The sequence below is a fragment of the Corticium candelabrum genome, chromosome 17 (genome assembly GCF_963422355.1).
Source record: "Corticium candelabrum chromosome 17, ooCorCand1.1, whole genome shotgun sequence".
Lineage (NCBI taxonomy): Eukaryota > Metazoa > Porifera > Homoscleromorpha > Homosclerophorida > Plakinidae > Corticium > Corticium candelabrum.
The window spans coordinates 5,902,068-5,926,659 of record NC_085101.1 but is presented as its reverse complement, the minus strand read 5'-3'; the positions used below and the strand labels follow the sequence as shown (position 1 = coordinate 5,926,659).

Sequence of the window (24,592 nt, the reverse complement as noted above, 5' to 3'; positions counted from 1 at the left end):
ATACACGAATACACCCGCTACGCCCAGCTCGTTAGCACTTGGGCTTCACCCTTGTGCCAACTCGTGGGCGGAGCAGGGTGTATTTTGTTTATGCACTCACCAGCGGTCTATAACCTATACTTATTCATCCAGTTGTCTGTCTATCTGTCTGTCCCTCCGTCCATTTTTTGTTTGTCTGTCTACCTGTCTGTCTGTCTGTCTGTTTGTCTATCTGTCTGTCTGTCTGTCTGTATGCTGATATGTTTGTCTGTCTGCATCTACTTGTGTAACACCTGACTTGTCTCATAGACTGGTTTTGCTGAGGAGCTTCTCAGTCCAGTCATCACACCACTGCTCCTCATGTTTTGTCTCAGACACAAAGCTCTTGATGTTATTGACTTTTACCAGAGGTTTACAGTCCATGTAGAAGGTAAGATACATCAGTCAGTCTTGTTTACTTTTTACACACACACACACGCGCGCACACACACACACACACACACACACACGCACACACACACACACACACACACACACACACACACACACACACACACACACACTATTGTTTTAAGTCATTAGATCTATTACAACCGTTTACATAAATTTACATTAGATGAGCATGCACCTGACTTGTTGTGTGTGCAGGTGTTGGCGACGTTTGCTCATTTGCTCAAATGGACGTCAAGAAGCATGGCAATCCAATGGTAAACTAAAAGCGGCTTAACAATAGATACGCATTCACTGTGTCAATCATGCAGTTTCTGTCTGACGAGCTGACGGAGGCGAATGACACCGAACAAGCCGAAGACGGGAAAACTGAGAAATCACTTTTGAATTTCAAGGTTTAGTCTGTGTTGTGAAGCACATGAGTCACTCAAATTAAATTCGTTGTGTAGGGCAAATATCCAAAATGGAGACCATCACCTACTGGAGAACAATTTCTGTTGTCAGTTAGTCAGCAAGGTGAGATGTTTGGGTGTGTGAATGAAGATGTTGATGATGATGATAATGTTTGTCTGCTGGAACCACAAGTGGTGGATTGGTTTTGGGGGGAACATTAATGGGAGCATTGCTACTGTGTTGTTTATGATCTATAATAGACAATCAGTGAGACAAATGGATGGGTGGAGTGATGGATGGATAGATGGACAGGTGGACTGATAGATGACAGACAAGCAGACAGACAGATGGACAGACAAGTGGACAGACAGATGGACAGACAAGCAGACAGACAGATAGACAGACAAGCAGACAGACAGATGGACAGACAAGCACACAGACAGATGGACAGACAGAAGAGTTGTCAGCATGCAAGGTGTCCTAGTCACCCGATTTTGTCGAGATTTCACAATACGACTTGCTCCGTCAGGAATTGTGATCCACCAGGTCACGCAAATTACACGAAGAAAAGAACAAACAGTCGATATTTGGAAATAACTATGCTCTGACTCACACTCCTTTCACCATCACTCACATCCTGCATGCCTGTTTCACATGTCAATCCTGTTAACATACCTAGATTTTATTATCACATTTTATGTTGGCCTTGGAGCCCAGACTGTTTGTAATATAGCGCACTGGAGGGACGGACCATCCCAACTGGGCACGTGCAGAACTTGGACAGTCTGAACAGGGATGGTGAAATTGATTTAATTCTAGGTTTTATGGGTAATGATTAGACCCACTCTAATGTCTGAGTATATGCAGACATCGAATTGCTGTCTAGCTATTGAACGTTTTCTTTATTTCATGCGTTCTGATTCACATCATTTTGTGCAAAGAATTCTCTTCATGAGGTATTCTAATTACACTATGACGTCGTCACGTATTAAAGATGAGGTTACTTAATATCATGTTGTGGGATATTGGGACAGGAGGGGGCTTTGAACGCATTCCTTCTCTTCATTAAATAGCATTCCAACTGTGATACAAAACAGTTGTGTGTACCTAAGACAGCAATTAGCTGCAATAGAGTTGAACAATATTTATGATAGAACAGATGCAAACCAGACACCATGACCTAAACTTTTGTCCACTGTGATGCAGGTCTTCCTCCTGTGGCTGCACAGCTGGCTGATCACAGTCCTAGTGATCCCTGTATGACACTTGGAGCTCTTCCTGCTGTGCCAGAGATGATCAGTTTGAGTCAGTTGGGTCCGATGTCATTGGACGAGCACCAGAGAAGGGAAATCCAAGCACCAGAAGGGGCTGCAACCAACAAAGGGTCTGAAGTTAGAGACAACGATGACAAGAAGACTGATACAATGATAATGGTGTGTGTGTGTGTGTGTGTGTGTGTGTGTGTGTGTGTGTGTGTGTGTGTGTGTGTGTGTGTGTGTGTGTAAATCTGTATTGGAATGTGAGATAATTGATATTAATTGTGTTTCTTAGAGTGATCCTGCTGACAGTCTTACAATGTATTCGTTGTATCCCACATTGGTGCCACGTTATCAGACCACGGGCTCACTCTATCCGACTGCAGCTTTAGAAGCAGTGAGAGACGAATGTGGGCAGAGCATCAGTGCCGTGGATCACAGCATCAACGAACAGATGTTGTTTGTACAGAGAGTAGGAACAGAACATTGATTGTTGTGTGCCGTGTGTCTGTCTGTCTGTGTCTTTGTCTGTCTTTGTCTGTCTACATGTTTGTCTGTCTGTTTGTTGTGTTTGCCTGTCTGTCTGTCTGTGTTTGTCTGTCTGTCTGTGTGTTTGTCTGTGTGTATGTGTGTGTGTGTGTGTGTGTGTGTGTGTGTGTGTGTGTCTGTCTGTCTGTCTGTCTGTATGTATGTATGTATGTATGTATGTATGTATGTATGTATGTCTATGTGTGTGTCTGTCTATGTGTGTCTGTCTGTCTGGTTGTGTGTGTGTGTGTGTGTGTGTGTGTGTGTGTGTGTGTGTGTGTGTCCATGTGTCTGTGCACATGAGTGTGTCTAATAAGATCTCTTTAGCATGCTGAAGGCCAGGAGCAACGAGTACGAAATTGCCACCAAAAATTTCTCGGCCAAAGTCTTAACTTCAGACAAGACACCAATTACACCAGGTCAGCCACAATACATCACTCTCCCACACACATTATCCACTGACTATCATTCTCTATTGACAGCGATGAGAGCACTGTGTGAAGATTTGGTGACAGGTTACATTTTAATTTGTAAAGGGACATTTACACTTTGTTACTGGACAGTCACCATGTAGTCAATACTTTGCGTTAGCTATAATATATGTGTATATTGCATCAGACAGTAATGATACATCAGTATGCTGCCTGGCAAGGTCTTTTATTGGCACTTGCCAAGAGGTGCAGCAAACTTAGTTATTCATTGATATTAAAGAGGAGAAACCAGATAATGTTGATCATGCAATGACATGCATGAGAGCTACAACTGGAGATGATACCGAATTCAAGCAATAGAAATCATAGAATTTCAATATTGATTAAGCTACGAGAGTAAAAGAAGGACACCACAATAAGTGGTGGACTGCTTCGCGAGAAGCTCTCTCTAAACGGGTTGAATTGACTTTCGGTCTGTCTGTCGGTATGTCGCTATGTACCTACCTATGTTTGTTAGCGTGTGTCACGCTCGGGAGTTTGTCGAGCCAATCAGCAATCATATTGGGACGCAAAACGTAGGTGACGTAATACTAGCTTGTCAGCGTGCATCACTCTCGGGAATTTGTTGAGCCAATCAGCTGTCCTTTGGCACATCAACAATGGGTGACGTAACAGTCCCGCGCATTATGACAGAAAAGCCGAGATGTCGTAAACCTCCATTTTACAGTCAAACTGTCGTCAAACCGAGAAGCGCAGAGTAAAGATCAGGTAATAGTTGTTCGCGTTTGTTACTTTTTACAAAAGAATCGCAAACAAACGAATTTATCGTTCTACAAGAAGCCAAACGAAGGTCCCATGGGACCACGCATCGTTGTATGCGCACCTCCAGCATGTCATCCGCGATCTTCAAGAGAGCAATATGTTCTAAGTAGGACTGATGATGAACGATCGACGTCGTCTTGCAAGAAAGATTCGTAGGAAACGTTGACGCTGCTTAGTATCTTCTGGATCCGGTCGCTAGATGTACATGCATGTCGCTTCACAGTATTTTCTATGCAGCTAGGAGACGTACACCGATCTCTAGCTACAACGAAATAGCGGAACGAAAGATGGCGACGATTCAATAAAAGTATGATAATGATCTGATAGTCCATCTCAATAGTTAATTAATTTATTAACTTCCAGTGATGCAAGATCGCTATACATGCAGAATTGAGACATAACGTGGATAACAAGCCCGCGCCGTGCAAGAGTTGCGTAGCTGTGTGAATTCGAAGTAGTGTGGGACATTGATGGTATTTAGTTAATTATCTTTAATCACATTGATAAATCCAGGTGTTTTCAAAGAATTGACGTTTACATTCTAGCATCAATTAAGCTAATGATTAATATGATTAATTAATAATAATGACAATAATTTAACAAAATTTAATAAATATACATTGATATTTACAATACACACACACACACACACACACACACACACACACACACACACACACACACACACACACACACACACACACACACACAACGTCACTTCTGTCAATTGTGCTGAATTCGAAGTGTAGTGTGGGAATTGATGATATTTAGTTAATTATCTTTAATCACATCGACGCATCCTTGTGTTTTCAAGAATTATACATTCAAGCAACAAGCTAATGAATAAATAATGATAATGACAATAAATAGACAAAAATTAATAAAATGTACATTAATATTTATAATAAATACACACATGCCACACACACACAAACACACACAAACACACACACACACACACACACACACACACAAACACACACACACACACACACACACACACACACACACAAGCTAAGCAAACACACACGCGCGCGCGCGCGCACGCACGCACGCACGCACGCACGCACGCACGCACGCACACACACACACTCACACACACACACACACACACACACACACAAGCTAAGCAACACACACACACACACACACACACACACACACACACACACACACACACACACACACACACACACACACTCACACACGCTCGTAGCTGTGAAGCGACGGTGTAAACACAGCTTCATTTACTAGTACTAATCCACAACAAATGAATTGCAAAATTAAAATCTAAACCAATGGTCTTGAATTATGTGATCACATGATATCAATATTGTCTGACTTCATGTTTCCAATATATTCATCCAATGCAACTGCCAACGTGCCAAATTCCCAATGACCATACATGTACACACACATTGCGACCCGGAAGTTGTTACTCGGAAGTTGTTACTCGGAAGTTGAGACTTGGAACTGACTCTTCATACCGCCACCGCCCACGCAAATTCAAGTCTCGTCGACGTGTCAACATCAACTTGCTCATACGGCTATCGGTAAGACGGCATACGCGGCGTGTGATGCGCGACCAAACTTGTCACGAGCATCTTCATGTCTTCTCCCTCTTTCTCTGCTTCCTACAAGCAACCGGAAGTGGCCCTAACAACTCCGTTCTTCTTCCGTCAACTCGAACTCCTCACCAACCGACTCCTTCACGGATTGCTGGACAAACTCCAGGTGTGGCGCACTCGACAAAGAGTCCTAAAGCGCATGTAAACACTTCCGTTGTCTCTCTAGCCTCAACAACTTGTCATACATCCTCGCCCGACCAAATGCAACAAGCTTCAACTCACTTTACAGTCGCAGAACTCGTTGTTGCCATCCTCGTCTCGTCGTTAGCCGCCGGATTAGTGACGGGAATCGTTGCCGTTTTGCTTACGAACTGCTACTGGAGACGCAAAGAGAAGAAAGAAGTGGCACCAGCAGCGAGACGTACATACAGCTACTCGCCCAACAGAATGAGCTACTTATCCGCCGCCGGCAAACCCGTAAGTGATCATACCAACACAGACTTCGTGGCAAACTGTAGTAAAGATAACAACCCGGCCGTAAGGACTGCAAGATACGATAGCAATAATGCAGGAGGGAGTAGCTCGGCGAGCTCGGTAAACGAAGTGCATGCGCCGGGTATCTATGACAGTGTCGTATCCGGTTTCGAGTTTGATTGATTGCATATAGATGTATACCATACCTTCTCATGACTAAATGTAATTTGTGTGCTCACGTGTCACACCCTCATGCTTCGTATCTATCACTCTGGGAGTCCCCACGCGACTCTTGATTGGTTATCATCGCGAGCCAATCAGATTCACTAGTAACAGGGATAATAGGCTGTGAGGTGTTCAGTGAGAGAGCCAGACGGAATTCGGCGTCCATAGTTGTCCCTCTGTCGTGTTTTTCTCTCCTATAATCGATTGGTTGATCAGAATGGTAAGCTCGCCTGTTGTCTTAAAACTTGCTGATGAGATTCCCACTGTTATGCATGTGCGTGCAGAATGAGACTCAGTATGGTGTCGAGATTCCAAGCCGTATATTTGTCGGAGGCATCGCATTCGATGTGAGTCGCATGTGGCATCGGGTAGTTCATGTTTCACGTGCGTGCTGGCATTGTGCGACTGCGGTCGATGCGTAGACCACAGAATTGGAGCTGAAGAACTACTTCCAGATGTACGGCAACGTAAAGGACAGCAAGATCATCACCGATCGTCAGGGAGTGAGTAAGGGGTGAGAGGCTGTCGAGCGGTGGTGCTTAGCGAAGCGAGAGCTATATTTGCGCGTTTGATTTCGAGGTACGGCTTCATAACGTTTGACAGTCAAGAAGATGCCACTCGCGTGCAGGAGCAGGTAAGAAAACAAGCCGATTGTCTACCAATTCATTTGAATTCGGTGTCGAACATTCGCCGCTCAGGGTGTCGCGGCTATCACGGAAATGTGCCGGATTTTTCTTCATTTTGGCGGGCTTTTTCGTAGTCTCGACTCGAACGCTGCCTTGTGCGACACTGTTTATGTAAATATCGCTAATGACTAGGTTACAGTCTGTTGTGGTTGTTTGTTTTCTTCTCACACAGACAGATCTTTATTTGTGACAGGGATGTGTCTACTTCCGGGAGAAGAAGTTGAACATTGGACCGGCGATTCGCAAACAACCCGGCGGACAATTCCACCGTCCAATCATGTCGATGCCAGGATCGTGCGAAAGCGACCGCCACAGCGGATCGACATCGCCACCCCAGATAGTCGAGAGTGTCGTCCAGCCCGACTGCACTTCAAGCGGTCACATCTACCAACCGTATCATCACGCACAGCCGAGCATACCCTACATCGCAAACAACGGCACGTGGTACTTTCCTGATCCGCTCCTGCAGCCGCAGCCGGTGAGTAAATGTCAGCGTGTTTGCCATCGACGCAGGCATGTAAAGCGCATGTTACAATTGTTTTGAATTGTTTGTTCGCCTGCAGGGTTTCTACGTGCAGCACCTTTATTCTCAACAGCCGCAGCACTACCAGCAGGTAAGGCTTTTTTCTCGTCTCCAATAACATACAATGAGTTCGTAACGTTTTAGATGCCATCTCAAGTGCAGTGGCGTTGGCCTGCTCCTGTAAGTTTTTATCTCGGCAAATTGTTCTACTTGTTGACAGCTGATTTGCTCCGCCCTTTGGTGTTTAGCCCAACGGCTATACCGGAGCGACCATCTACTACACGCCTTCCGTCATGCCCGACAGATACATTATGGACAGCGCAATGAGTGAGGTAGGACGGGACGCTCGTATTGTGCGTATCACGAGACTGTCTGATAATTACTGTTGACGTGCAATTGGTGGGATGGTTGTGTGTACCATGAGGTAAATGTGACGCCCAGACAGCGCCTGAAGGTATGTCTAAAGTTGAGGCCGCATTTGGCTAATCAACAGTTAGCAATTAGGGTTAGGATAGTAGGAGATGATAGGTGAGGAACAATGGAGGTGGTGTATGGTTTCTGGCAGCTGGCAGCCTGGCAACAATGTGTTATCACCTTGTTTGGAATGTGATGAACTATCTGTAGTGTACTGGATGACAAAGATTGTACAATACTATAGTTAATAGATCAGAAGATACTTGCATGAGTCTGTTTGTTTTTCATAATAGGCTCTGAACACAGTCTATCTGTGGCATGTTGTGGCAGCAGATAGTAAAACTGATGGTAAACATGTGGACACTGACATCATTTCTACTCCACATGTTGCACTCTGATTTTGCAAACATGGTGTAAGTTAATTAGGCTGCTGATTGGTTGAGTTGTACAGTTGCCATATTGTGCTGACATGTGGATGTTAAGAATGTGAGTCAGAGTCATAGATAGAGACTCATAGAGTATGATGACAGCCTTTATCCAAGATCTAATGCTATATTGAGATTGTATATCTGGACAGTGCAGTCATCTATGTGAGGGTTGAAATGATAAGAACATGAAGTTGAAGGGTTGCTGCTAACTTTAACAATGACATGTTGGGAAGGCAACTTGACTGGTTAGCTTGTATAGCTGTAAACCAGGCAAGAACAGAGAATTTACTGATAGACTCCAGTACCAAATCTGGTTTCTTAATCTCCCTAGCTTGTGTAGTTTCCTTGCTAAACCGCAATTTGTGTGTTTGCTTTAGAGGTTTTAGAAGTTGTTATTTAATTATAACATTTACAAGGGACACAATAGTAGTACATAGAGATGGAACCATAACAACAACAGCTGGACATGCAGCTCTTGATAAACTTAGAAGGTAAGTTGATATGGACTGTCAAACAGCAGGTTGGGTTTTCTGGAAACTGGGACAGAGCTACTATTCAAGAGACATAGTCGCACTCTTTTTATGTGGGCTCGTTATGTCTTGTTTATGATGGAAGTGCCAAGATGTTTCAGATAAGTGAGTGGAAGAAGCTGAACTGTAGATGTTGTCAGTCTGGTGGCCACTTTGGTCAGTCATTACAGGAGAGAGAGAAATCTGACAAAACAGTTTATGCAGCATGATGCCATTTCTAATTATTTTGTTGTGGTATATTGTAATAGTACATCATACAATAAACATACTTATTTTTACTTGCACTACTCTAAGCTGAAAGGGATAGTTTTGACAAACAGTTTATGGTCTGTCCATCTCTCTTTTTGTTGCCCAGAAACAAGGGATGTGTTACCTTGATTTAGTATTGTTTGCAACTGATCATGCAGATCGCTGAATTTGGGGCAGCACCTTGTGATGTGGCTCCTTCAATTACAAATGACATTATTTAGGAAAGAGACTTTTGTTTGTAAGAGATGGGAAGTGCTGTACATTATTTTGTTTACTAGTGTGATAGATTATCAAAATCCTACTTTCTGTATTGTTGGGTTGTACTGTATTGAACTGTGATTTTTGGTACAAAATTGATAGTCAGCAAAAAGCTTGGCTATTGGTTCCAGCAGGGTCTGCTGCTGTTCATGTCTCTGGGAGGGATCTCTAACCATAGCATAATCATAATTGGTTGTTCCATTAGATTTAATGATTTATTTATTTATTGGAGTCACTGGTGAGGATCACTTATTATTGGTATGATGGTCTGCAGATTAAGAATTCTCATTTCAATGTTTGGTGATTTGTTAAGAAAACTGGGATGGGATAAAAATAGACTCAATCTTATAGTTAATTGGATGTGAGTGTTTGCTGTTCATTATGATGTAGAAGTATAGAGATATCCTTGTGTTGTGGTTAATTTAAATAATTTGATTTGTTTTTAGCCTCTTCCCAGTCCCCCTGAACCCCTGCCGACATTCATCAAGCGTGATGTGTCTCCTGTACCCAAAATAGGAAGAAACAACGGTTTCATCCCTCGAGGCCGACGACCACCACGAGGAAGCAACTTCAGCTCCATCGGTCACAACAAGCCTCTTGGCAGGCCACACGCTCCTACACAACAACGTACGGTGCCACACCCACGCCAACAAGTCGAGCAGACGGAAGATGCTGAGAAGTCACCCAAACCAGACCAAACAGACGAACCTTCTGAGAAGAGAGATGAAAAGGTGAACTGACACATCCTGACACATCCTATGGGATACATATAGCGTCCATGAACAGTGCTAGTCCATTTATTATTAGATGTAGCCATGTCCTTCACTGATTATTTTTGTACGTGTGATTTTACATGTTTCAATCCAAGAGCAAGTATAGATTATTGTATGTGTCTTGAAATGGTCTATAGCTATACTAAGAAGCATTCATGCATTGAGCAAGTCAAATGGAAGTCCCAAGTGAGTGATATGTCACAGTGACAAAGCAAGTTAGTGTGTCATCATGATCATATTTCAATAGTCTGTAGTTTACTCTGAGAACTTGGTGCCTCTACCCACATGTAGATGACCATGCGTATACCAATCTGCATGTCTGGTGTGTGCATATCATTTATATCAATGATCTGTGATATTGGGGTACACAAAGTAATTTATTTGTACAAGATAACGTGCTCTTACAAGAAGTATTACAGTTGAAGTCTGACTTGTATTGTTTTATGTACACAGTAGCAACACTTCAAATGCTTGCACAAAATTTGCGCAGTTGGTTAATTAATTAATTATAATTGCGTAAGTGAAGATACAGGTATTGGACTTGATTTGAAACAAGAGAATTGCTACTCTGCATCAAATGACTAACATCCTAAAATCAGGTGTATCAAACTGCTATTATAATATGAATGGCACAACGTGACATCACGGCCTAATTTTTTATTAATTAAATTTATCAGTGACGTTTCATGAGCAATGTCGCGCACTTCGTATGGGACATCGAGGAATTTCGTACATCCCGGATATGCTCATACCGGATATCACCTACCGGGCAACACACAATCCCCGTATATTCATTGGTGTTTTTGACAGGAAGTGAAGTGTTCCAACTTCCACGCAGTTTATTGTCGCCGCTCCATCATTTCTCTCTCATCGATTCATCCGACGCTGCTCCACATCAACCAACTAATTCACTCATCGACCTTCCCGCCCATCCGTCAGCATCAAAACGCGCCTTTTTAACCCAAATGAGTGACTCAACTCGACACAGACGAGACCTGAGCGCTCAATACAAAACGCAAGACCAAGCCCTTCAGGAACTCGTCGAGAAGGTCAAACACACTGGAAATACGTTCAACAACAATACAGACGCGTTCATGTGCGTGTAAATGTTTCAGGGAGAGAGAGAGTTGGTGGAAAAGAGAGAGGCGAGAGCGAAGGCGAGGGAGATGAGAATGCAGAAGCTGAAGGAAGATCAGGAGGTGAGCGGCGAGTCAGTGGGTCTAATACTCTATTGACAGTGTGTAGATTGGTTCGGATGGTGATTGATAGAGTGGTGGAGCGTGAGATGAGGAGGACGTGTTGGGAGGTTGAGAGAGAAAGTTGATGTTGATTGGTCGGGTGGGAAATGATGGTGTGGGGTCAGGTGATCGCGTCATGGGGTTGAGAAGTTACTGTTGTCTCAGTGGGTGGGTAAATGGGTATGCATGCCTGCTGTCTGTTCAGTCTGTACGTTTTACTGCCTCTCTGTCTGTATGTAAAGGTTTGGTTATTATCTGTCTGTCTGTCAGTTTGTCTGTCTATGTGTCTGTCTGTCTATGTGTCTGTCTGTCTGTGTCTGTCTGTCTGTTGTCTGTCTGTCTGTCTGTTGTCTGTCTGTCTGTCTGTCTGTCTGTTGTCTGTCTGTCTGTCTGCTTGTCAAAAGTTTATTTTTTGTTTACAATGTAAACTGCAGCACCACTAAAACTACAAACTAGAATTAAAGCAACGGACACCCTTGAACGAGTCTCTCAGTTAACTGACTGTTTGACTGCTCCTCTGACTGACTGTTTGTCTATTGGTCTATTGTCATTGAGAATGGATTAAGATTATTAACAGTTTTGATGAAAAATTGATTGTATGTGTGTACAACACACACACACACACACACACACACACACACACACACACACACACACACACACACACACACACACACACACACACACACACCACTATTGTAACTGCAATAACCATTCCTATTTTGTGTAGGAGGGAAGTGACTCTGATGGTCGCCAAAGTCGGCCTGATACGCCACTGATGTCAACAAGGACACCAACAGTGAGTGCTGGGTTGAGTGGCATCGTCTGATGCATTTTTACTGTTCAATGACATTTAGAGAATTGAGGTGCCATCGTTGCAGTTGGACAGCCCGTCACCTTCATTACAGGTTAGAAGAAAGTGAATGATAGAAGGACACGTGTTTGTTGTACAGTACATGTACTATCTGCCTGTCTGTTTGTCTGTCTGTTTGTCTATCTGTTTGTGTGTATCTGTCTGTCTGATGATTTAGATAAATTATTTGATTTTGACATTCAAGACCAAGGGCGCGTCTCCACTAGGGCTTAAACATGTTTACAACCTGTTAGAATAATCGTGTCTCCACTAGCGTTAAACCTGTTTAACTCTAAACCTAAACAGCTTTTGCTAAACATGTTTCAGAGGTAGTTTAACGAAAGTGGTTTAGGTTAACGGTCACGTGATATAAACGCTCGTTCCACAACAATGGATGTTAGTTCTTTCACGTTGTTCTTTTTCTTTCTTTGGAGACTATTGGAAGAAGACAGAACTAGGCAATGTCAGAGAGTGCGTAGACTGATGCAGAGTGTCAGGAGAGAGTCATTTGGCAAAGACAGAGACTTGTGTCTGTGATTGCTCTTCAGACAACTAGGAGACTATCTCCAACGGTCTGGTGCACAAGAAACGAATTCGTGCGGTACAACGAAGTCCCGGATAATTCTTTTAATAGCCCGGAATAAATGGACAAGTGGAGACACTGTCTACTAAACATGTTTAGAGTTTAAACATGTTTAACATTAAACATGTTTAAAGAGCAACAAGTGGAGACACAGCCCAAGTCCATTAGTTAATCTTTGACTTTGTTGTTTGAAAGGATTGGTTTGGTTTAAAAATCCTAGCATGTGTACAAGTAGAATCTGTATGAGAATAGGTTATTTGTCTGTCTGTCTGTCTGTCTATCTGTCTGTCTGTCAATACATGTATTTATACTGTCTGTCTGTCTGTCTGTCTGTCTGTCATCATATATTTTCAAACACAAGACTATATTACATTTCAGCAAAATAGTAAGTACTTAAGATCAAATGTACCTTGTCCATAATCTACACACTATACACTTCACTAAGAATGAGCTATAAACTACAAGCATACAGCAACCCAGAGACAATCAGTGACTACAAAACTGGGTGCAGTAGGACACAAGCTTGTTGACACCATCACTGCAAAGTGTGGAACTCTTCTTCAGAAGGACTTTAGCGTTACACTTCTGTAGTTGTACTGAGAATCTCTTCCTCCAATAGTCAATAAACTCTGGTGCATTTGGCCTTCCAATTTCATCCAATAAATGTTTTGAAAACGTTTGCAAAAACTTCTTTCCCTCTTCTCCCCATCTCCCAAAGTGTTCCAGGACTAGGGGAGTGACTTTGACCATTGATCCACCAGGAAGCCGTACCTTTCTGTATTTATCCATTGTTTGTTCTTCTCTTCTTTTTGCAGCTGCAACATCTTCCTCGACGGATTTAGGGAAGATGTCTGAACTCCATGGATGGGCCATGGCGATGTCTAAATCAATGTTGGTTCCTGTCTCAGGGTCGTAGACTATGATGTCAGGTCTGTTGTCCGAGTTGGAGTGGCGATGTCTTGGCTCACGTCGGTGATGAATATGAAGCTCCTGTAGACAGTCAGACCATACTGATGCAATGGCCTTGTGAGTCCAAATAGGACCGCTCCCTGACGTGCAAGTCAGAAGGTAATAGCCGCTGTCATCTAGCAAGGTCTCGCAGTTGCATTTAGGAAGTCAGTCTGAAAGGGAGAGGGACATTCCAAGTCTCAAAAGGGATGCCAAGCGATAGTCACAGGAATTGAGTGCAAACCTTTGAGAGCTCGGGATAGAACTAAGCCAAGCCCCAGCTCTTTTCCCTCGGATGGAACGAAGTCTGGAAGCATCTCGTGCTGTAGCTTCATTGTCAATAAGACTTGCTGCCAGAGACTCAGCTTGAGTTTTAGATAGCTGATGTTAAAGTTTGTGAATGGTTGTCAGAAAGTCAGACATCATCTTATCCAGTGGAAGGGACTGACACAAGGCTTGTCCAATTGGACTAGTAGGTGGAGAAACGACGAGAGAATCAACGAGTGGCATCAGAGCTGGGAATCGAAACGGAAGTTCAATGATTGTATTGGCCCATAATGCCACGAATGCATGCTGAGACACTGAGCTCAGAAGAGTCATGCCAAAGCCACCCAATCGAATTGGCAGAGATGCCTGCTGACACATTGAGTTGTCTAATCGATCATATCCAAGTAGGTTGGAAAAGGTGTTATGCGATTGAGTGTCATGAATTTTGGCAGCTTGAGTCAACTGGCCAGGAAAAACAGTTCAAGCCAAATAGTCCAGCTTTGGAACATGGCAGTGTCGTAATAACAGCATTGCACTCTGAATGTCTTCTAGTTTAGTGAGTTGATCACACATAGTGTGTTGCCAGACTGAGCAATTATTGAGCAAGGAGACTCGACAAACAAAGAAGAGCCAATTGGTGTGCCAAGGAAGAGTGAACCTTGATAGTTGACAGGGATTCCAGCTGATTCATTGATTGCAACTGTACTGGATGGACAGAAGATCTCACACTTGTGATTGGCGATCTCTAAAGAGATGCTGGAAAATGCCCCTTTGAGATCATGAAAGGCACACAAGACATCAGTTGCATTTCCCAATAGAAATACATCGTCTAAATATGCCAGGACGTGAATCTGAGGATGATCCTTCTCCAGATCCAGCGAAACTGGTTGTATGGTTATGGCAAAAAGAGCTGGTCCCAAAGGGTCCCCTTGATGGACTCCTTCAGATGAGATGACAATTGGAGAGGACTCTTGCATGAATAGAAGCGAACTAGATTCTCCATACATCTGACTAGCATGATTTGCCAAATCGGGAAATGCTGTTGACAACTGATCTAACATACTTCTTCTGCTAATAGAATTGAATGCGTTTTTTTTGGACTTGATGACAACCCAATCTGGATTTCTGTCTGTCTGTCTGTCTTTCATATCTTTTCAAACATGAACTACAATTAACCGCTAATTACTTGTGTCTATGTAATGTTCCTAAAGCAACTGCATACTAGTAACTACATAAAGGGACATAGATGTCCCTGTCTAAATAATTAAAGAGCAACTTGTGTCTGACTGTCTGTCTGTCTTCTTGTCTGTCTCTTTGTCTGTCTGTCTGTCTGTCTGTCTGTCTGTCTGTCTGTCTGCCTGTGGGTTTTTGTCCAGATTGACTTTATGTTTATGTCAGGAACAGTTGAATGATCTTGAGAAGCGATTTAAGGAAGTTAATATTGCCAATGCATCATTGAGCAATGAGAAAGAAAAGCTGATGTATCAACGGGATTTACTAAAAGATGAGGTGGTAGATCTGGAGAGTGTTAACCAGGGACTAAGAGAAGAAATAAAATTGAAAGCCAGGGTTGGTTGAAAGAATACAAGCGCGCGCGCGCGCACACACACACACACACACACACACACACACACACACACACACACACACATTGACTACATTACATTATTTACTATTTTCCAGTTGGTGAGTCAGCAGGCGTTAGCACTTGAGAGATTGCAGTCTGAAATGGAAGGTCTCAGACAACTCATTGCATACAGAGACGAGTTCATTGAAGTAACCACACCCACGCACTATAATATAATATCTATTGTTTCCTCACACGAGCGTACGTGATGCTCTAGTCTAAAGGGTTAGTGCTCCCTGATCCGTTTGCAAACGAAGACGTCTGTGAAGTTGGCGAAAACGGTTTGGATTCCAGGAACAATCAGGCAACATCTGCGTACGTGCAGGATCTTGGTAAGATGAGGCGTGAGTGAAATTATTGTGTGCCAGTTGATCGTGAGGTTTGGTCTTGTGTAGAGGAAGAAGTGTCAAGATTGAAGAAAGACAAACAATCGCTTCAGGATCAGGTACTGTTTTGCACCATTAATGTCCTTGTGTCTTTATCAACTGATGAGTGGTGTCATTGTAATGCGTGGGCGTGGCATATTGAAATTTTGGATGCCTGTTTGTCTGTCTGTCTGTTTGTGTGTCCATTTTGTTTGTCTGTTTGTTTGTGTGTCCATTTTTGTGTGTTTGTGTGTCCATTTTGTTTGTCTGTCTATTTGTTGTTTGTGTCTGTATCTGTTTATCATATCTACTTTGGTAGAATGCATGTTTATGGACAACATTGTGAGAGTCAACTATTTATGTCATCTCTCTAATCTTTTGTTGATTTAGTTGAAGCATTTGAAGCAGGAGAATTCGTCACTGAGAGTCGCTGTTGATGCAATGCCTGACAATATAGAAAGAATCAATGGTCAAGACTATAAAGATCAAATAAGTCAGCAGCTATTGATGTTTGCTAGTTTGTGAATTGGCACCATTGACTTACGTGTTTTTATAGGAGAACATACAAAGCAAATTCATGATTATAAGTCAAAATGGCAGCTCGCTGAAGGAGAGAAGTCTCGACTTGAAGCCAAGGTGTTTCTGTCTGTCTGTGTCTGTCTGTCTGTTTGTTTGTCTGTGTGTGTGTGTGTTTGTCTGTCTGTGTGTCGCTCTGTCTGTGTGTCTGTCTGTTTGTCTTTTTGTTTTTCTGTCTGTATGTATGTATGTCCATCTGTCCGTCTGTCTGTCTATCTGTTTATCTGTGATTACTGCATTATAAGTCTTGATACAATTTTTCTGTCTGTCTGTCTGTCGCTCTGTGTGTGTCTGTCTGACTGTCGCTCTGTGTGTGTCTGTCTGTCTGTCTGTCGCTCTGTCTGTCGCTCTGTCTGTCTGTCTGTCTGTCTGTGTGGCTGTCTGTCTGTTTATCTGTGATTACTACATTACAAGTCTTGATATAATTTTTGTCTCAGGTCCAGAGACACGAGCACACCGTGAAACGGCTAAAACAGCAGGTTGAAGACATGGTAAGTCCATCATCCTCTCCACCTTTCTATCATCAACTCACAGCAACTACATGATACAGGAAAAGCAAGAAGACGAGCTGAAAACCAAGAATCGAAAGCTCAATCGAGAGGTACATGACCACAACACTTTTTTCATTCCTTCTTTCCTTCATTTGTCATGGTTTTGTCTTTGTAGCTGATCAAGGCACAGACGGAGAGCACTCAATTAGTAGAAGACAAAGAACATTTGCAGAAGCGCATTGAAACGCTAAAGCGAAGGAAGCTAAATGAGACGTAGAAATGGACAGACGCATTCATAATGCACACTGATTGTTGCTGATGTTAAGTAGGTATGTAGTCTGTTTATTGACAACACTGTATATTTATGACCTCCAATAATAGGCGTGGTGTGGCGTGTTTTGTGTCGTTGCCGATTGATTGGGATGTTGGTATTGATGTTTGTATGGTGCGATACATACTGTTGCTCGTTGACAAGTTGAGATATTATGTGAGGGCTTCATGATGTGACTGACGGTACAGGGTATCTGTATAGAAGTATGGATGTCCATCCATCCATCTGTTGTCTCTCTGTCTGTCTCTCTGTTTGTCTGTCTCTCTGTCTGTCTCTCTGTTTGTCTGTCTGTCTGTCTCTCTGTCTGTCTCTGTCTCTCTGTCTGTCTCTCTGTTTGTCTGTTTGTCTGTCTCTGTCTTTCTCTCTCTCTCTCTCTCTCTGTCTCTCTCTGTCTGTCTGTCTAGCGTGTGTAAACAGTTTGAGATTAGAGCAAGAATATGGATTCCTTTGGAAGCAGTAGATCTGATTTCAGTTCAGGCCAACCAAGTGCACAACTTTCATTAGAAAAACTATTTCCACAAATGCGGTACCATACTTTACTTTCCAGGCAAACTTACTGAACAGTGTATTGAGTTTCAACAGATCAAATCATTTCTAAGCAGGCTCGGATACCCAGACCCTACTTCCTGCTTCACAATAAATATTGCATACAAGTGTCATTTTTTAGTTGTCAAAGTAATCTCACCCTAGACACTCAGAACACACAAACGAAAACACGCGTGCCGTCAAGGTAAACATGCCAGACCATAAAGGCGTGTACTTCCGGTTTGATGTAACCAACATATCATTCCGCAAGCGGAGAGTTTTGTCAGTATTCCATTCCACTTGCCGTCCATAATCCAGCATCCGGCGCTTAGCGAGCAGTTTCAACCGTCCAAATCCCACCCGGCAACACCTTCACGTCGATATCTTTTCAAATGGAAGGTAAGAGAGAACACCCGTCACCTCATCTCATCTTACCATGTCGCGCCCCACACACTCCTCATTCTCATCGCCTCTGCACGTGGGCTGGGCGTAACGAGTTCCCTCCTTGTCAGTCGTCTGACGTTGTTGTCGCGTCGTCTCACCCATTGACGAGCGTTTTTGCGCCCTCGCTCTTGACGTCCAAGCCGTCGCACTTCCACATCAACATTCCTTCTCGTCATCACTTAACTCACCTTTTCCTTATCTACTAAAGCCAACCAGCTGGTGGTCGTCACTGTCTGGCGTTCGCGAGCTGAGCATTTGGAAAACGATTTTGCGGTTGTAGAGGTCAGTTCCGTTGGCATGACGTTTTGTGGCCGAAGTTGTTTTCTTCTTATTGCTAACCGATTTATACGCGATGCTCGTGATGCAGTCGGTTGTGTTGCTTTGTGAGTAACAAGAGCTTTATGATACGACTAGCCGTTTATCTGTAGGAGGGGTAAGGGTATCACATTAGATTTGCATTGTCTCGCTCGCTATCCCTCCGTCTTCATCTCTTTTTTGTTTACTTACCAACTTAGTCCGTCTGTCTTCTCTACAACTGTCTATATATGTATAGATGTACAACCCATTTGTTGCGTTGTTCTACTCTCTTTATTCCTAATTTTGTTTTCGTCTCATTCTTCAGTGCGACAGCGGCCCCGTTCTGCGAGTCTCGCCGAGGAAACTCGTCATCAAATCCAAACGCTAGCGCCACAAGATTTCCCGCCTCAAAATTTCGCGCCTCCCGTCGACAGCAATCGACGCAAATCTCGCCGCCGCAAGCGCGACGGTGTAATGCGACGCCACACGCTAACCGGCGACGAGGCGAGAGCAAAAGCTGAAGGATTGAGATCGGGAGGAAAGCAAAGATTGGCTAGGGAACGAGAGAAATTCCTCGACTTGCTGAAGTCGCGCTATCCCGAGCAGGCGGATGCAATCGCCAGTGAGTTGGAATGGGGAGGGAAGACGAGCAACAAGCCGGAAAGGCGAGAAGGTCAGATAATTGACCACAAATGTGTTAATAATGAAAGCAAACTCGATGCTTGTCATTCCATTGATAGAAACGATTTTCTTGCAATTCGGTGGTGAGACGAAGCGCGCGCTTTTGCCTCATCCTTTAACTCTCGACTCATTGAAGGAAATTTTTGTGTCGACTTTCGCTCCTGCTATTGATGGTGAGTTGATGGATCCGCCTCACGGTGCGATTTACATCTATGAGCCTTCGGGTGCTTTGTACTATGAGCTGACGGAATTGGCGGATATCCGGGATAATTGTGTGTTGGCATTCCATCCGTTTAACTTGAGAGCGAGCTTCTCGCCGCCATTGTCGCCGGTTGGGGTCGATGCGACTGGGCAGACGTTGTGGCAGTTGAATCAAGGGTTGGAGGGAGACGTTGGGAATATGCAGAGCGAGTCGTCGTTCTCACTGTGAGTGGATTGAGCTTGAGTGTGTGGTGTTGTGGGTGATGGTTGCAATTGGTGTAGTAGATAGAAGACAAACAGATAGCACAAACAGAAATTACATGTACTCACACACTCACACACACACACACACACACACACACACACACACACACACACACACCATCTACAACAAGTAGGTTGAAGTGGCTTATTTTTTACTTTATTTTGCAGTGATAAGCTTCACAGCATGCAAGAGCAACTTAGCAAGCTGACGGGTCTTGTGCAGCAAGCAGTTCTCAAGGGTCAGTCGTTAGGTGATCTTGTGAATGCTGATGGTAAAACGGAGTACGTTGGTGGCATAACGAAAGCATCATCTGCAACTTCTATTCCATCAAGTAATTGTGATTGGATTGTTTCATTAGTCTAATGTATACCCTTGTCTTTTGTTATGCTTTCAGGGTCATCAACTTCTCTTGGAGTTGATTTTCCTGATGCAGGACCACCTAAGCCTCGACGCTTGCATATCAGTAACAACAACAACAACAACAGTGATACTCTAGCTGTTGAACCTCACAAGTATGACGACAGCCACACCACTCGATGGCATACAGGCAGATACCCAAGCAAATCTCTCAGTGTGGATGAGAAGCAGTTGGTGGTTCGAGCTGCAGATGGTGTGAGGAGGAATATCCAGTTGATGAGGATGGAGGTGGAGGCAGTGAGAAAACAGCATCAAGAGCAATGTGAGACTTTTGCCACTTTCATGAAGGAAACAGCAGATAGAGTTGCAAAGGCAATCACTCTTCATCGACCAAGAAGTAAGTGTGGCATGTAGGTTAGTGTACTTACACATGTCAAGAGGACACACGTACTAGTGGACTCCAATGTTGATTTTACCTACACATGCATAATTAATGTTTTAATTCTACTAATACTGTCAGAGGCCATCATCATCATCATGTTTCTTGATTTCTGTTTTTCTATCGTAAAAAAAGGTTTGTTACATGAGTATTGACAGTGTAGCTGGTCTGCATGGAAAGAATGGGTACACTAAAACACTAATGGGTATTAGTACTGTAGCTTGTTTATGCATGAGCAAAACAGTCAGCAAAGACATTTCCTTGAGGGTGTTTACATTACACATAGTGGTATAGTTCTCTTGCAGAATGATATGAGCTCATGAAGAGTGTATATTGTGTCTGCTCATCGAGTTCTATCGTTTCTTCTTTTCTCTCACTTGATGTTATGTTTATAATTTTTTTTGATTTTTGAAGTAGAGACGCCCTACTGTACTGTTTGCTGTTTCTTAAGAGTCGACCTTTCTAAGTGTTCTGACTTATCTGTATGACTGCAGACATAACAGTGTGTGTGCATAGTGGCATCTGTGTGTGGCCAACATATGAAGTCCAAGTCAGTGACTGCAAATGAACATGCATAACGTGCATGAATGGAATGTGCTTGTGTACTGCAGCCAGTCCTGAAGGGTTTGCTCATGCACTTTATAGCGATCCACTTGTTGATAGGCTGCATGGCTTATAGATAGTTGATAATAAGGTTTATCATCTCGGAAACAAGGCAAAAGAGGCTGTAGTTTCATCAGAAGTATATCAACTGATTAGATAAAGGTAACTAGTTCATAGTTTTGTTTCCATGAAGCTCACTGTCAAACTCATTTGCATACAAGACAGTAGGTGCATTATTCCTTGCTTGATTGGTATAAAGCCTAGTAACCCCACATAGATTGCAATCTAATGGAACTGGAACAACTGGAAGAGCAGAACACAAAAATTATCATACAACAAAGACCGACTGATCGGTAGAGGATAAGGTAAGTCGCAACCGACAGACAGACAACGGACATACAAATATCAAGAATGTGTTGTACATTATACGTTTATTATTCAAGCTATTCTGTTTGTAGCATACAAACGCATAATTCTGAATTACAGTTAAAATATCCAACTAACCAAAAGTGTCACATTGCAAACATTGACAAGCCTCTTGCAATATATTGGTGTGTGTGTGTGTGCTTGTCTAGATATCGTTGTGAATGGCAAGAAAAGGGCACAGTTGATTGAAGACGAAGACGCGTTCCAAAGGGAAAGCAACAATGTTGTACAAGAGATCCAGTCAGTTGTGTTTGTAGTCAATTTGTATGATAGTGTATGAGACTCGATCGTTGCTAGGGATCTCGACACGTTAGTAGAGGACATTCGTGTCGACGTGGTTGATCGTCGCTGTAAGGTCGACATGACAGAGTTAAACAACCTATCCAAACCATTACAACTGGTAGCCAGAAATCTGTTGGACGTGAAAAGTGAGAGACATACAGTACTGTGAGTCGTGTTTGTGTTGTGTGATGTGTGATGTTTGTTTCAGAGAAATTCCAATGTCTAAGCGATAACCTGAAACCAGTGATGGCATCTGAACTGCAAGTGATTGTTGACGAGGAGAAGTAAGATCAACTGTCAATTAGAATCGATGATGTTTGACAATCTACAACCGATGAATAGGCAAATGCTAATGTTTATATAGTAGATAGGGAGGTAGACAGACAGACAACTAAATTTTTTAGACAGACAGACAGACAAACAACTAGACAGACGGACAAACAACCAAACAGACAAACAGAAACAACCAGACAGACAGACAGACAGACAGACAAACAACCAGACAGACGGACAAACAACCAGACAGACAAAAACAGAAACAATGAGACAGACAGACAGACAGACAAACAACCAGACAGACAGACAGAGACAGACAACCAGACAGAGACAAACAAACAGCCAGCCAGACGGACAAACAACTAGACAGACAAACAGCAACAACCAGACAGAGACAGACAAACAACCAGACAGACTGACAAACAACCAGACAGACTGACAAACAACCAGACAGACTGACAAACAACCAGACAGACAGACAAACAACCAGACAGACAGACAAACAACCAGACAGACAGACAGACAGACAAACAAACAACCAGACAGACAGATAGACAGACAACATTATTTGACAGACAGATAGACAGGCCAATGAATATATTAACTATCACAAAATCTTGTGTGCACTGTTTGTGTATCCCGTTCTGCTCATCGACTGTAATCGTGTGTCTAGATTATTAGAGGAACAAGCTCCTGCATTAGAAGCTGCCATCGCTAAATGCAAGAAAGCGCACGGAACTCTGATTGCACTGAAACGGTTTCTCTCTCTCTCGTAACGACATACGATCGATTGTACACGATTGTATGGTTTTTGTTCACAGATATGGCAGTGTGCAGCAACACAGAATGAAATCTGTTCCATTGATTATAACGAGTGTTGAGGTAAAGCTCTGTTGTAGTAGTGAACAAACTCTGTTGTTGTGGTGGTGATGGTCGTGTGTGTGTTTTGTTGGGTAGAATCCTGATTATCATGAAGTTTTGGATAATATCAGTGCCATGGCACCGAATCACATCGCAAGGTTGCAGGCGATCGAGGTGTGTTGTGTTGGATATGCATTATTGTTTGAGTAATGTAATATGAGACATGATGTCACATGCAATAAATTTATTGATTTACTTGTCAGGCCAACAGTCAAGGAAATGATACAAAAGTAGTGTAGATATGATAGCGTTACACTAGGCCACATTTTTAATCTCTTAATATTTGTTTATTTGTTTGTTTCTATTGTTTATCTGACATTGTTTGACAACAGACGTTGGTAACTTTTACATGTACACAATGCATGTGCATATAGATTATGAGACGATCTAGAGCAATAGTAAATCACCGAACTGTAGGTTGTGCAGATCAGTGATAGGTGTCTTCTAGGCTGCCGAAACTTCCTACAAGAAGAAAAAACAATTGAAACTGTCTAGTGAAGCAGAGATACAATATCATGTGTTGGAAGGAGGCCGAGCACGACTTAAGCCTGTCAGCTACATGTTACATGACATTGAAGCAAAACATGCAGACCTGATCCGTCGTATGTATTTGCAAGAAAAGCAGCACACGCCCCAGCAGCAACGGCCAAGGTCTACGACATGGTCTCAGCCACGAACAAGACGGCATCAAGACCAGAGGTATTATCGAGAGGCACACGATCATCCAATGAATAGTTCGCAGGACGAGTGGCAAGGAAGTAGAGGATCAGTCCACAGCCATACGAGAGGACAGAGAGATCGCAGTCATCGTGGGTATCAAAATGGACCAGCAGACAGACAGGAAGGTGATTTCCGACAGCCGTACTCGAACGAGAGAGCAACCAGACCTCCGCAGTATTACAGAACAAGCTCGGACCATCCGCTTCGTAATGACGAGTGGTCGAATGGAGACTTACGGCGTTCGGTGGGTGATATGAGGGACGTAATCAGCCATTCGTATAGCCGTGCTGGTCCTAGTGTCTCGTATGATCAGAATGGCTTATCTAGTAACAGCAATGGATTTACGAATTCGAAACAGCCGCCTCTTCGAGCGTCGAGTCCGCGAAACAGCCACAACCAGTCGACTGTACAAGACAGGAAACAGAAAGTTTCAAGGTCAAATATGCCTTTGCCTCCGACTCCTAACGAAGAAGTTCAATATAGACATCAATCAGTTGGAGGGAGGCAGCACATGAAATCGAGGCCTCGATCGCAGGTGATAGGCGTGCAGAATCGAAGGGACATGCACAATGGTGGAGTTGTCGAGTATTTGACATCGGACTTGTAGGGGGTTTTAGTGTATGAGGTTTATGTAAGAAGGTGGTAAGGTATTTCTATTCTGGTATGGAAATTGAAGTTGAGTAGGTTAGTGAGGACGATTATGGCTTGATATTAAAATGTTTCATTTTTATTGTTTAATTAATTATTATTGATTGGGTTGAAAACCGAAAAAAGCTGGTGCAATCTTTTATTTTATAGTATTACTTAATTATATTATACGATTTACCTAATTGGTATATTTTACAGTGTGTCACGTGACTTGTCCCAGAAGTTTGATATTTATATGTTC

At 43.0% G+C, this 24,592-nt stretch overlaps 5 protein-coding genes across 8 annotated transcripts in view; 4 read left to right on the top strand and 1 right to left on the bottom strand.

Annotated features, from left to right (window-relative positions):
• The window catches only part of LOC134192779 (autophagy-related protein 9A-like), an 11,951-nt gene extending 8,618 nt beyond the window's left edge, over positions 1-3,333 (top strand). Inside the window, exons 16-23 of the mRNA XM_062661531.1 lie at positions 289-409; positions 628-686; positions 741-824; positions 879-945; positions 2,029-2,255; positions 2,374-2,550; positions 2,934-3,025; positions 3,089-3,333. Of these exons, the coding sequence (XP_062517515.1) occupies positions 289-409; positions 628-686; positions 741-824; positions 879-945; positions 2,029-2,255; positions 2,374-2,550; positions 2,934-3,025; positions 3,089-3,107 (846 nt within the window). The 3' untranslated portion in view covers positions 3,108-3,333. The remainder of the gene's footprint in view (positions 1-288; positions 410-627; positions 687-740; positions 825-878; positions 946-2,028; positions 2,256-2,373; positions 2,551-2,933; positions 3,026-3,088) is intronic.
• Positions 3,334-5,954: 2,621 nt separating this feature from the next.
• LOC134193024 (protein boule-like) lies at positions 5,955-10,096 on the top strand. 2 transcript variants are annotated; one of them, XM_062661805.1, is made up of 9 exons: positions 5,955-6,346; positions 6,411-6,473; positions 6,549-6,640; positions 6,706-6,760; positions 7,006-7,290; positions 7,376-7,426; positions 7,480-7,515; positions 7,584-7,667; positions 9,661-10,096. In XM_062661805.1, exons 1-9 carry the CDS (start codon positions 6,344-6,346, stop codon positions 9,952-9,954), a joined length of 963 nt encoding a protein of 320 aa, XP_062517789.1. In that variant the 5' UTR covers positions 5,955-6,343; the 3' UTR covers positions 9,955-10,096. The 2 variants fall into 2 exon arrangements, with proteins under 2 accessions (XP_062517789.1, XP_062517790.1); XM_062661806.1 differs by lacking the exon at positions 9,661-10,096 and adding an exon at positions 9,489-9,653.
• Positions 10,097-10,782: 686 nt separating this feature from the next.
• Positions 10,783-17,375, top strand: LOC134193043 (leucine-rich repeat flightless-interacting protein 2-like). Its single transcript, XM_062661826.1, has 13 exons — positions 10,783-11,036; positions 11,103-11,186; positions 11,956-12,024; positions 12,083-12,133; positions 15,275-15,445; positions 15,560-15,652; positions 15,721-15,835; positions 15,899-15,948; positions 16,259-16,361; positions 16,425-16,504; positions 16,882-16,935; positions 16,995-17,045; positions 17,111-17,375. Exons 1-13 carry the CDS (start codon positions 10,953-10,955, stop codon positions 17,210-17,212), a joined length of 1,107 nt encoding a protein of 368 aa, XP_062517810.1. The 5' UTR covers positions 10,783-10,952; the 3' UTR covers positions 17,213-17,375.
• Positions 14,032-15,199, bottom strand: LOC134193210 (uncharacterized). Its single transcript, XM_062662020.1, has one exon. It carries the CDS (start codon positions 15,022-15,024, stop codon positions 14,425-14,427), a length of 600 nt encoding a protein of 199 aa, XP_062518004.1. The 5' UTR covers positions 15,025-15,199; the 3' UTR covers positions 14,032-14,424.
• Positions 17,376-17,742: 367 nt separating the features above from the next.
• On the top strand, positions 17,743-24,539 carry LOC134192960 (coiled-coil domain-containing protein CG32809-like). 3 transcript variants are annotated; one of them, XM_062661718.1, is made up of 12 exons: positions 17,743-18,190; positions 18,858-19,205; positions 19,273-19,639; positions 19,847-20,010; positions 20,074-20,433; positions 21,654-21,744; positions 21,802-21,932; positions 21,995-22,070; positions 22,736-22,819; positions 22,884-22,944; positions 23,020-23,097; positions 23,432-24,539. In XM_062661718.1, the coding sequence occupies exons 1-12, from the start codon at positions 18,184-18,186 to the stop codon at positions 24,308-24,310; spliced, it is 2,646 nt and encodes an 881-aa protein (XP_062517702.1). In that variant the 5' UTR covers positions 17,743-18,183; the 3' UTR covers positions 24,311-24,539. The 3 variants fall into 3 exon arrangements, with proteins under 3 accessions (XP_062517702.1, XP_062517703.1, XP_062517704.1); XM_062661719.1 differs by lacking the exon at positions 17,743-18,190 and adding an exon at positions 18,335-18,517; XM_062661720.1 differs by lacking the exon at positions 17,743-18,190 and adding an exon at positions 18,584-18,668.
• The last annotated feature ends 53 nt before the right edge of the window (positions 24,540-24,592 follow it).